We start from the raw sequence: 12,539 nt of genomic DNA on the forward strand, positions 1-12,539 counted from the left end.
CCGCTGGGACTTGTAGAAGGCCTGTAGCAACTAAATATCAATCGAGTGCCCTTGGGTTTCCACACATCTCTCGCCAGCGCCTTTGCTTCTTGTCGCTGTGGCTGTAGCCTCCCCCCATGGGACAATAGTACAGCCCGACCTCAGGTTGGGCACCAAATTAGGACAGACCGAGCCGGCGACGCCCGACGTTTCTTCCGGTGGTCCTTCACTATCCTCTCCGGGCTCCTCCTCCTAGCAGCCCTAGGGCTCGTCTGGACAGCTAGTCCCTTGAGATCTCGGCTCTGAGCCCCGCCCTACCCCCGGGCTGCTTCTCAGGGGACTCCTCTGGCCTAGCATTCCACCTCCTGGAGGTTCGTAGGTGGCCTTAGACCCCCCACCCCACACCCCGTCAGACCCCTGTGGGCTGGCTGTGTCCCCGCCCTCGCGTCAACTGCAGGGGGCCCGCCCATAGCCAGTTCCGGGGCGGTTTCTCCGTTCTCCCTGAACTCCCCGCCCCCTCCTGCGGCCCGGGGCCTGCAGGAGGCCGCAGGGAGGAGGTAGGAGAGGTGGGGGCTGTGTTAGGGCTTCCTAGAGGACGAGGACCCTGGAGGCGGGATCTTGGGGCGACACACAGGTGGAGCCAGCCATTAAGCAGTCCCACTTCTGTGCCAGGCACTGAACTGGGCATTTGACGAGCATCACCTCGTAATCCTCAGAACATTCCAGGGAGGTAGGTACTCTCGATGCCCCCATTTTACAGATTCATACTTTTTAGTGGGGAAATAGACTGAGGCATCATCTTTTGTCCTGGAAAAAAAACAACAAAAAACAAGAAACCTGACATTCAGGTTAAATAATATGTTTAGAAGGGCACATGAGAGAAGAAAATGGGCTGGAACTTAGTTCTGTCTGCCTGACCAGCCAGTGTTCCAAACTAGCTAGGGACACAAAGAAGGTGCAGAGGTGGAATGAAGGGAGACAAGGAGAGTCTGGGAGAACCCCGTAAGATAGAGTGCTTGAAACAGCCCGACGTAGGAAAACATGAGAAGACAGGACACACTGGTATCTCTCCCTCAGTGCTGCAGATTCCAGACTACTGTGGTTCAAATTGCAACTAGGAGACCGGCCTGATCATGCAGGTTTGTAAACCTAGTTACTTGGGAGGCTGAAGCAGGTGGATGATAAGTTCAAGGCCTGCCTGGACAACTTATTGAGAGTCTGTCTCAATAAAAATTCATGAAAGGAGGCTGGATAGAACTCAGTTTGGAAAAATCTGTGCCTAGCATGCACAAGAACCCTGCCTTGGATCCTCAGCACTGTATAAACTAGGTGTGGTACATGCCTGGAATTCCATCACTTGGGAAGTAGAAACAAATCCTTGGCTACATGGGTAGTTTGAGACAACCCCCCTACCCCCATGGGGAGGTAGAGGCAGGTAGAGCTCTATGAGTTTGACACCACCCTGGTCTATATAGTGAGCGAGTACTAGGCCAACCAAGGCTACATAATGAGATTTTGTCTCAAATAAAGAAATAATATGTTCAAAAGGTGTGCCAATGTAGCATGCATGAGACCCTACCTAAACAAAAAAGGGACAGTAAATTGCAGTGAGGTGTCTAGGCATGTGGGCATACCCTTTCAGAGTCTGTTTCCTTCTTTGTCAAAGAAAAACCCGGTGTTGACTCTGCCCGCCTTTAATCCCAGCACTCTGGAGGTTGAGGCAGGTACATCTTCAGTTCAAAGCCTGCCTGTTGACAGAGCAAGTTCCAGGACACCTAGGGCTGTTACACAGAGAAACCCTGTCTTGAAAAAAAAAGAAAAGAAAAGAAAGAAAAACATGGAAAAAAGGCCCCCTGTTTATAAGGTTATGTACATAGTTCAGTGAAGTGAGCCCTGGCTTGGTTATAGCCGGGTTCTGTGACCAGCTTTGCCACTATCTTTATCTGTTAGGGTCCTGAAGCCTGGTTTCTTTGTTGGACCTCTCTCCCATGCTACCCAATGGCCTCCTCCTTTCTGATTTACAGGGTCCCGTCTCCTGGGCCATGAGTGAGCTGAAGGACTGCCCATTGCAGTTTCACGACTTCAAGTCTGTGGACCACCTGAAGGTCTGTCCCCGGTACACGGCAGTGCTGGCCCGCTCTGAGGACGATGGCATTGGTATCGAGGAGCTGGACACCCTTCAGCTGGAGCTTGAGACACTGCTGTCCTCTGCAAGCAGGCGACTTCGTGTACTGGAAGCTGAAACCCAGGTGATTCTCCTGGGGACATCGCCAGAGATAGATTGTGTCAAGTTAGGGGTTAACGCCATCTTCTGGGGCCAAGGGATGGATGGGAAGAGAGACACAAGTGGGAATTGTGACAGCACAGTTGGGTCTCAGTGCAGAGACTAAGGGCCAGGGATGCCATGCAGCTGAACCTCAGAAGATGGACACTGTCCACTTGTGGTCCCTGGAATTCCTGGGAGCTTTCTGAGATACACACTGATATAGTCAGTTGTTTAGACAGAGCTCCCAGACGGGTTGATGTTTGACATGATGGCCTTGTTGACCATCACCAAAAACCACCATCAGCATATTCCCTAGGACTGCCATGCCCTGGGGCATAACCTTTTTGATTTTTATTTTGTTAATCTTCCTGCCAAACAAACTAAGGCTAGCTTGGGTGACGGAGGTCAATCAGAATGTACACCTATGGTTAAATCTATGTGAGAAAATCTCAGCGAAAGAACTAGACTTTGAAGTATGAATAGTTTACTTAATAACTCAAATTCTAGATTTCAGGTTATCCATAGCAGAAAAGAAGTGTCTTCTTCCCTTCTCAGGGACTATCTATGTGTGTTTCAGATCCTTACTGACTGGCAAGATAAGAAAGGTGACCGACGATTCCTGAAGCTGGGTCGAGACCATGAGCTTGGTGCTCCCCCAAAACATGGGAAACCCAAGAAGCAGAAACTGGAAGGGAAGACAGGACATGGGCCAGGCCCTGGCCCAGGACGACCCAAATCCAAAAATGTTCAGCCCAAGATCCAAGAATATGAGTTCACTGATGACCCAATTGATGTGCCTCGGATCCCCAAGAATGATGCTCCCAACAGGTCCTGAGCCTGAGCACATAGAAGGGAGCTAGAGGGAGCATAGGGGCTTGTGGTGGGGTCTTAGAAGGCCCAGGGCTAAGGCTGGAGGAGTACCTCGCCCACTCGGGGTCTGCTTCTCCCCGCAGGTTCTGGGCCTCTGTGGAGCCATATTGTGCTGACATCACCAGTGAGGAGGTACGAACACTGGAGGAACTCCTGAAGCCCCCTGAAGATGAAGCTGAACATTATAAGGTAGAAACTTTGAGCCTTAGCAGTTAGAGCAAGAGGGCTCAGAGGTGCCTCAGAATCCTAGGCAGCAAAGTTTGTGTCGCTTAACTTCCTTTCTTCACAGCCTCCTGCCTGCTCCACTACCCTGCAAATACGGAGGTTTCCCTTGTCTCCCCGACCTCAGCCAAAGGGTGTGTCTGTCAGTGACATCAACCCTGTCCCTTTACCTTATCCAAAGAGCCTCTGAACAGTCTCCCTGCTCTTACAGTTCGGGAACAGGTTTTTTTCTTTCTTCAACATATAAAAGTTAAGTTCCTATTTCTTTAGAACTTGCCATGGTGCCCAGACTGACCTTGAACCTTTGGACTCAACCATTCTTAGATCCTTGGGTCCCCAGGTATCTGGGACCACAAACCTAGTAACTACACCTGGCTTAAAAGTTGGTTTTCTGTTCTGGTTTGCTTGATTGTTTTGAGACTGGATTTCATTTATCCAGGCTAGTCTTGAATTTTGTACAGGTAACGCTGACCCTGAAATTCTCATCTTCTGTCCTCTGACTCCCTAGTGCCGGGGTTACAGGTAGGTGCGACCATGTCCAGTGCATGCAGTCCTGAGATGAACCCAGGGCTTTGTTTGTTCCAAGCAAGCTCTCTTCCAGCAGAGATATGTCCCCAGCAAGTTAGTTTATTTATAAGAAAAATAAAACATGCTCCATAAAGGAAAGTAGACAGGTGTGTGAGGCGGGGACTCCACCCCAGGGCAGCTGCCGCCCCAGGTGTGCTCCTGGAACTGCCCTGCTTCTAGGCCTCCCCTAACTCCGTTAGCTAGGGGATGGAGTCCAAGTGCCTGGTGCTTGGTGACAACCCGGTTCCCCTCTCCAGTTTTCCTTGGTCATACCCCTCTTTCCACCTGTACCAGACATGTCTCCCTCCCGCTGTTCTCACACCAGAGTCTACACACAAGGTCTTCTCAGCTTGACAGGCCACTTCACTCTTCAAGGCCCTGCCACCAAAGATGCCTTTCCAGATTCCCCAGAAGAAAGAGTGAGCTGGGCCCGATAGCTCATACCTGTTGTACTTGGGAGGCCGAGGCAAGTTTGTGGCCAGTCTGGACTTACTGATTTGAGGCCCTTTCTCCAAGAACAATAAAGGACATGGTCTCACTTGGTGCCTCCGTGTTCCTCTGGCTGCTTTAATTACACTTACCTGAATTTGAAAACCATTTATCTGAAGCCAGAGATGTCATTAGTGATATTGCCTAGTGGTAGAGCAAATGCTTAGCATGGACAAACCTGAGCTTCATTCCTGACCAAAAGTACTGCGACCGCCTGTGATCCCACTGTGACTCTGAGGTCAGCGTGCCCTGTGTCAAAACCCTGTCTCAAAGAACCAAAGTGGAGGAAAGGTGATCCATTGTAGCAGTAGTAAGTTTAATCAACACACAAAAATAGTTCCTTCTCATCCCTGCTGTGGGCTCTGGTTCTCTTTAGAACAATCACCTCTGACCCAGAGGACTCATAGACACAGTATTTTATGCTTTACATCTTGTTGTTGTTTTTCCCCAGACAGGGTCTCTCTGTGTACCAGCACTGGCTGCCCTGGGACTGGCCTGAAACACAGAGATCTGCCTGCCTTTGCCTCCGCCGTGCTCCACCATGACTGCCTTACACCTTACATCTTGATTATTGCATATCAGCTTCTAAATGTATTTTGGGGTGTTTATTTGTGTGAGACGAGGCAGGGTCTCAGTGCTGGCTGAGATGGTGGTTGTGTACCGCCACGCCCAGCTGTGTTCATTCTTTATATACCTGTTTCTCTTACCAGAGCGTGAGTGTAGAGATTTTATCTTCTTTGCCTTCTGTGGCACCAGCCTTAGCCTTGGGCTAGGGACTTGGGCACTAAGTAAGCGAAGAAAGAAACAGATTGAATGGAGTGCCTACTGACTGTCCCATGCCAAGAGTCTCCCACACTCTAGGCTCAGTGGCCACTGTTCACCTCCCAGAGTTGAATGGCCTCTTTGCTGCAGATCCCTCCACTGGGGAAACACTACTCCCAGCGCTGGGCACAGGAGGATCTGCTGGAGGAGCAGAAGGATGGGGCCCGAGCAGCAGCTGTGGCTGACAAGAAGAAAGGCCTCATGGGACCACTGACTGAATTGGACACAAAAGGTAAGCCTGTCTGGCCCCTGTCCACCCCAGAGCAGCTCTGGGGATCTGAGTTCCCACAGCTTCACACCTCCTGCTGTCCTTTCCCTGTCCACTTCAGATGTGGATGCCCTGCTGAAGAAGTCTGAAGCCCAGCATGAGCAGCCAGAAGATGGGTGTCCCTTTGGTGCCCTGACGCAGCGCCTGCTGCAAGCCCTGGTAGAGGTAAGCACTCCGTTGGACCAGGAACCACATGCTAGGCATGGTGGCATATGCTTGTGATCCCAGCAGCACTTGGGAGACAGGCAGGCTCTTGAGCTCAAATGCAACCCAGCTACGTGACCACCATCTCAGAAAACCAAAACATGTGAGCACATGCAGACAAAACACACACACGAACACACACACACACACACAAGAATACTAGTGTTTTCTTGTTGTTTTGCTTTTTGAATAGAGTCAAACTGTGGGCTAGAACTTACAGTCATTCTCCTACCTCAGCCTCACAAGTACTGGGACAACAGATGTATGCTACCATACTTGGCTTCCATAGAAGATGAACATTGGTTAAGGGGGATTTCGTGCCTTTCACTGGAGGCACATGCTATGTTAGCTCCATGTTACATGTGAGGAAATTGAGGTTCAGAAAAGGGAAGTTTTTCTTAAGACCACCTACCTGTAAAGGTAGGGCTCAAACCCTCACTTGGGTCATCTTTATGTCCTGCCTGACCTTAGAAACACCCTTTTATGTCCTTGAGCCTAGCCTCAGTTACACAGTCGTTTTTCTCTCAGAGAACAGTCTGGAGTAGACTGAGGCAAGGGGAAGTCTAGCTTAGCGTAGCAGAGACTCCAGCTCATTTCTTCCCAGCTCATGTGGCTTTTCATCCTGATTGGGCTACTGTGCCAGACCCTCAGAAGTTGAGTAAGGAGTATGTGAAGGAGGCTTTCTGGGTGTGGCTGTGACTCTTAAGTCTTTAGATCACTTTCCACTGGAGAATGTGTCCCATGAGTCCATCTGACTGCAGGGAAGCCTGGGAAATGTAGTGTAGCTCAGCTGCTATGGAAGAAAGAGCAGAGTTGGGATATCTCCCAGTCCCTGTCATAATTCCCACAGCGCCAGGTGCCTTGCAAGAGGTTTAACAAGTCTGGGCTAGTCTGTCACCATTACACTTGTGTCCCCTTCTTTTTATATATTTGGCTCTCCCCAAAAAAGGAATTTCTAGATGATCAGAGCTTTTGGAGGTAGCTTTTTAACATGAGTGGGATAGAAAGGACGACAGGCTATTTCTATGTAGCCTGTGAAGACTATCTTTGTGTGTCAGAGAGGAGCAGAAAACTGGGAATGCTACAGCTCTCTCCTAACCCATCTCTGGTCTTTAGGAAAACATTATTTCCCCTATGGAGGACTCTCCTATTCCTGACATGTCTGGAAAAGAATCAGGGGCTGATGGAGCAAGCACCTCTCCCCGAAATCAGAACAAGCCCTTCAGGTGAGTGATAACCCCATCTGTTCTCTAGGTTGGCTGTCAGCTTCTCTCTGCCTCCTCATGGGGAGACATTTCTTTGTTAGCAGAAAGGCTGAGAACCATTTGGCCAAACAGGGAAGTCTCACATGGGAGTGCTGGCCTTGTTTCTGGACAGAGGCTTGGTCCAGGCTTGATCGGCCTAGCTCCCACTCCTGGAGATCACCTGAGTGCTCACCTGAAGAGATGGCTGGCCAAGTGCCCAGACTACATATGAAATAGTTTGGAACTGTTATTACAGAAATATTTAACATCAAAGAACAAAAACAGTAGAATACCAGATAGGGGGAAAGGAGTGATCCTATTTGTACTCAAAATATATTTAAGAGTTAAAATGTAGTTTAAAAAATCTTGGGAATATATATATCATAAGCTCAGACATAACAAGGCCTGGAACATATGTGCGGCTATAGTGGGGTCACAAGGAGAAAGCCAGCTTCAGGATCCTCTGAGGGACCTCTCCAGCCAGCCCTCAGAGCTCAGCTGCCGACCTTGCCTGCAGTGTGCCACATACCAAGTCCCTGGAGAGCCGCATCAAGGAGGAGCTCATTGCCCAGGGCCTCCTGGAGTCCGAGGACCGGCCTGCTGAGGACTCAGAGGATGAGGTCCTGGCTGAGCTGCGCAAACGGCAGGCTGAGCTGAAGGCGCTCAGTGCACACAACCGCACCAAGAAGCATGACCTGCTGAGGTAAGTGAGCCTGTGCCAGGCCCCCCTGTCTCCCCAGGTTGTATCTCAGATGGATGCTAAGTCCAGGGGCAGGGCTCTAGCGCCCACAGCTGACAAGTACATAGATTTGATTCCGTTTTTAGATTTATTTCATTTTAATTATGTGCGTGTGGGTGCATGTGAGTACAGGTGCCCGTGGTATCAATGCCTTGCAGCTGGAGTTACAGATGTTTGCTGCTGCCCAGCGTGGGTGCTAGGGACTGAGTTTCAGTCCTCTGTAAGACTAATACACACTTTTAAGCACTGAGTCACCTCTCTGGCCCTGACGCCATTATTAAGTATAGTTTAGCAATATTCACAGTGTTGTGTTGCACTTGGTTTTAGTTTTGTTTTTGTCTTTTTATGTGTGCTTTGTTTTTATTTATTTATTATACATGTTCTGTCTGCATGTACACCTGCACAGCAGAAGAGGGCACCAGATCCCATTATAAATGGTTGTGAGCCACCATGTGGTTTGCTGGGAATTGAACTCAGAACCTCTGGAAGAGGAGCCAGTGTTCTTACCCTCTGAGCCATCTCTTCAGCCCTGCTTTGTTTCTCTTGATGGTATTATTTAATCAAAATACCACAGAGGCACTGGGAAGATAGCTCAGTGAGGAAAATGCTTGCCACTCAGCCTGACCTCTTGAGTTCAGTTTTCAGCACCCACATAAGAGCTGGCCACAGTGGAGTACATCTCTTACCCCAGTACTTGGATGGATGCAGGGGCAGGTGGATCCTTAGAGCTTGCTGACTAGACAGCCTAGCTGAATAAGATCCCATTGAGAGATCCTATCTCAAAAGAGAAGGCAGAGGGCCAGCAAGATGGCTCAGCAGGTAAAGGCCCTTGCCACCAAGGCCAGCCCCCTGAGTTCAAGTCCTAGAACCCTGATGACTGAGAAAGAAAAGCATCTCCCGCAAGTTGTCCTCTGGCCTCCACACGCACAACTTAGCATGTGGGACCCCCTAACGAGTAAGCTAAGGTAAAAATAAATAAGCTGAAGCATGAGAGGCACCCAGTCTCAGCCTCTGACCTCCTGTGTGCATCCATCCACACGTGCAACATGAACATGTTCACATGTAATATACACAAAAAGCCATGGAGAAAGTAAATAATAAGTGCCAGTATGCTTTCCATTCACGGGGAATCGCTAATGTGTTGGCAGCTGTGATTTTGATTGGCAGGTCACCTCACACTGATACAGACAACCAGTCACAGTCCAGTTCATTTGATATCAACCCACATTCGACTCTCCCTGCACTGATGACAAGGGTAGAAGTGACGTGAAGAATGTTGGTAGGAGTTTCCTTTCTGTTAGAGCTCAAGCAAGGCTCCTTGCTCCTCGCAGAGCCCCGACAGAGCAGGGCTCACTTATTTACCTGGCCAGCTCTGTAGTCTGTTACATGGTTCTGGGGCTGGGAATAAGGAAGAACAGACTGGTGTTCTCTTAGGTGGTTGAAGGAGACACACCAGTCAAAGGAGAGGAAGGCTGTTGCTGAGCTTTAAGGGCATTTAAGTATAAAGAAGCCAATGTGTGCTTAGGGCCCACATGTCTTTTGCACCTTCTCTTATTTGAGAGACAACCCAGGCAGTGGATTGGGTTTTCTCCTTTTACCCGATGAGGGATAAAAGCCAATCAAGTGGAACGAAGTAGAGCTTTGTTGAAAGACCCAAAAAGATCTGCTTCCCTCTGCCTCCCAAGTGCTGGGATTAAAGGCATGCACCACCATGCCTGGCTTCTTAGGGTTAGTGGTTCTCACCTAGAATTTTAGCACTTGAGAGGCGAAGGCAAGAGGATCACCTCAAGTTCAGGGCCAGCCAAGGCTCTAGAGTCAAGTTTCTAGGTCATCCTGGGCTACAGTGTGAGACTATCTCAAAAAAAAAAAAAAAAAAATTAAGAGTAGTTTTAGGTTCACAGCAAAATTGAAAGGAAGGTGGAGACTTCCCTGTGCTCCCACTATAAGCAGTGTTAATTTAACTTAATTAGAGCACTTAATTAATGCCTTACAGACCCAGGTCAATGTGGCTCTGCATCTATGCACACTGGCCGTGAATCAAACAGGCCAAGAAGCACCAGCCCCCGCTGGGGATTGTGAGGAGGTTTAGACTGGAAAAGAGAGGGGACAAACTGGAGATGAGATAACCATGACCCGTGCTCCCCACAGGTTGGCAAAGGAGGAGGTGAGCCGGCAGGAGCTGAGGCAGCGGGTCCGAATGGCAGACAATGAGGTCATGGATGCCTTCCGCAAGATCATGGCTGCCCGGCAGAAGAAGCGCACCCCCACGAAGAAGGAGAAGGACCAGGCCTGGAAGACGCTGAAGGAGCGGGAGAGCATCCTGAAGCTCCTAGACGGGTAGCCTCACCTACTGCTGGCCATCTCCCAGGCCTTGGAAGCCTCGGCCGGAGGCTGCCCAGCAAATGACAACAGTCTCAGGGCTGGAACACTGTCGGGCCACTCGCTGAGACTTGTGCAGCCAGCATGCATGGCCTTACTGTGCTAGCCTGGACCTAGTGTCTGCCTGGCGCCCCAGATGAGCAGGCTTGTTCCTGGTCGCTCCCTGTCCCCCTTACCGTCTCCTCAACACCTCTCTCAAGGACTTCTTCCTTGTGGTTTTGTATAGTACAGACTTAAGAATAAAGTGACTGCTGTGTTTTGTTTTGTTTTTTAAAAAATTACAAAAACAAACCCACAGTTTTTGAGTATCTTATTTGTGGGGTAGGAAGGACTTGGATTGGTGAAAAGGGTTCAGAAGGGCCTGCTTTGTGGCTCTCAGCTTGTGGCCACTCACCCATGACATTTATTTTTGAGCACTTCTTTCTTTCTGAGGATGCTGGTGACAGGAGGGTAGGACCTGGGATTCCTGAGTCAGGATTGTACTCTGAGCTACTGCACAGGGCCACCAAGGACCTGTTCCATCAGATGTTTTCACAATGCTGGCTATCACTGGGATGTCACTTCAGCTGTGGATGGCAGGCAGCAGCAGCCAAGGCCAAATGGTTCATTTGTGTCTATCACTGAAGAGAACCTAAAGCTAGCTGGCCATGGCCTCCCAAAAAAGTAACCAGCCTTGTCTCAGATGTGCCTGTATCTTATCTAAGCCCAAACTGGAGCTCTCATGCCCATTTCTGGCACAACCTCTAGGGGGAAGGTAACTTTACTGCAATGGCTCTCAGCCTGTGGGTCACTATCCTTTTGGGGGTAGAATGACCTTTTCCAAGGGGTCACTTATCAGAAATCCTGTATATCAGATATTTACATTGCGATTCATAACTAGCAAAGTTACAGTTCTGAAGTAGCAATGAAAATAATTTTGTGGTTGGGAGTCACCACAACATGAGGAACTGTATTAAAAAGGGTTGCAGCACTGGGAAGGTTGAGAAGCACTGATCCACTGGGATCTTGTTTTGAGACAGGCAGGGGTCCTGGCTGGCTCTAAACTTGTTGCTATTCTCTCGCTTTTGCCTTAAATCTCCAGGGATTACAGGCCCGAGCCATCGTGCCACCTTGCCTATGCAGAGTTCCAGCCACACAGCCCACAAAGTTCTACCCACAGAATCTCAGCAGATAAAACAAATGCAGGGTGGATTACCAACATTTGCCCAAGGATGAACTCTCCTCCCTGTGAGTTCTCCCCAGACTAGGGTTAGAGCCAGAGGATGTTGGCACTTTGATACGCGAAAGGAGAGGAGACAGTTTCACGAGGAAATGACCTATGAACTGAGCCACGAAGAGAAATGAGCTGTTTGTTTGCAGAGGGAAGAGCCTGTAATCCAGCATTCAGAAGGCTGAGGAGGGAGAGCTGCAGGTTTGAAGCTTGCTTGGGTTATATAGTGAGACCCTGTCTTCAAAAAACAAAGGTAGAAGAGTAGCATCTCTTCGTGTGGGAATGTGATTGTTAAACTAGGGGGGACATGTTATCCTCAGGTTGGCCAATCATAATTATTGGTCCAAAAGAAAAAAATGGCCATGTGACTAAACCTAGGTCAGTCAGGCCTTCCCTAAAATTGCTTGATGGGGTCTGGCGTGGTTGTTATGAGCCTAAGTTCCCAGACCTTGAGAAGTAGAGGCAAGAAAGGCAAAGGTTCAGGGACAGCCTCAGCTACTTAGGAAGCTCAAGGACAGCCTGAGTGAGTTGCTGGAGACTTGTCTCAACAATTGGAGTTCGGCATAATGGTGCAGCCGGTACTCCCAGCACTCTCGGTGAGGGTGGAGGTAGCATAATCGGGAGTTCAGGGTCACCCTTGGCTGGATATCAAGCTCAAGGATAGCATCAGCAACATCAGGCCCTGTCTCTGACACACAGAAAGGAAAGAAAAGGGAAGAAGGGAGAGAAAAAGAGAAGGAAGCAGGGACAGCAAATAAAGAAAACACAGGCACCCAGTGACCTGCTTTCCTGCCATATGGGAGAATCCCTGAGATGGAAGCCAACTCAGGAGCAGTGTAGGAGGTGGAGAAACACAGAGTCCTGGATCCAGCCACACCGGAAGCCACATGACCTCCCAGATATAGACTACCCAGTAATGTCAGCCTCTATTAGGGCTTCAGTTAGCTTAAGCTAGGTTGTGTTGGAGTTTTGTCACTTGTAAATAAAGAAAGGTCTGACTAATAAGAGTATATTTGGATAAACAGAAAGATGAAGAGCCTGAGGGAATGACATCAGGCTCTCTGCCCGCTACTAGGTGCAGGGACAATAGTGACTCATTGTCCCCAGGCTGCTCATATCTTCTCAGAAACAAACAAATAAATACCCACACATCAAACAAAGGCGCTAACTCCAACAACAATAATAAAATTAAGCACTCGGTAAATATTAGCCAGGTACCAGCTGCTGCTCTGACCTTATCTGAGGCTTTGGTAGAGTTCCAATAACATCCCATCCTTCGC

General features: G+C 49.2%; 1 protein-coding gene across 6 annotated transcripts; it reads left to right on the forward strand.

The window, feature by feature from the left end:
• The first annotated feature begins 173 nt into the window (after window positions 1-173).
• Tada3 (transcriptional adaptor 3) lies at window positions 174-10,305 on the forward strand. Of its 6 annotated transcripts, XM_055628447.1 has the most exons (11): window positions 175-350; window positions 652-709; window positions 1,057-1,118; window positions 2,004-2,228; window positions 2,823-3,073; window positions 3,199-3,304; window positions 5,306-5,447; window positions 5,545-5,648; window positions 6,804-6,913; window positions 7,449-7,634; window positions 9,819-10,305. In XM_055628447.1, the coding sequence occupies exons 3-11, from the start codon at window positions 1,113-1,115 to the stop codon at window positions 10,009-10,011; spliced, it is 1,323 nt and encodes a 440-aa protein (XP_055484422.1). In that variant the 5' UTR covers window positions 175-350; window positions 652-709; window positions 1,057-1,112; the 3' UTR covers window positions 10,012-10,305. The 6 variants fall into 6 exon arrangements, with proteins under 6 accessions (XP_055484426.1, XP_055484422.1, XP_055484423.1 ...); XM_055628448.1 differs by lacking the exon at window positions 652-709; XM_055628446.1 differs by lacking the exon at window positions 175-350 and having other exon boundaries at window positions 408-709.
• The last annotated feature ends 2,234 nt before the right edge of the window (window positions 10,306-12,539 follow it).

Source organism: Psammomys obesus, unplaced genomic scaffold (genome assembly GCF_907164565.1).
Source record: "Psammomys obesus unplaced genomic scaffold, mPsaObe1.curated_primary_1811, whole genome shotgun sequence".
Taxonomy (NCBI): Eukaryota; Metazoa; Chordata; class Mammalia; order Rodentia; family Muridae; genus Psammomys; species Psammomys obesus.

Excerpts from the sequence above, each read along its gene's own strand:
- Tada3 (XM_055628447.1), top strand. Across the intron at positions 5,649-6,803 it reads TGCTGCAAGCCCTGGTAGAG|GAAAACATTATTTCCCCTAT; the intron begins GTAAGCACTCCG and ends TCTGGTCTTTAG. Across the intron at positions 7,635-9,818 it reads AAGAAGCATGACCTGCTGAG|GTTGGCAAAGGAGGAGGTGA; the intron begins GTAAGTGAGCCT and ends TGCTCCCCACAG.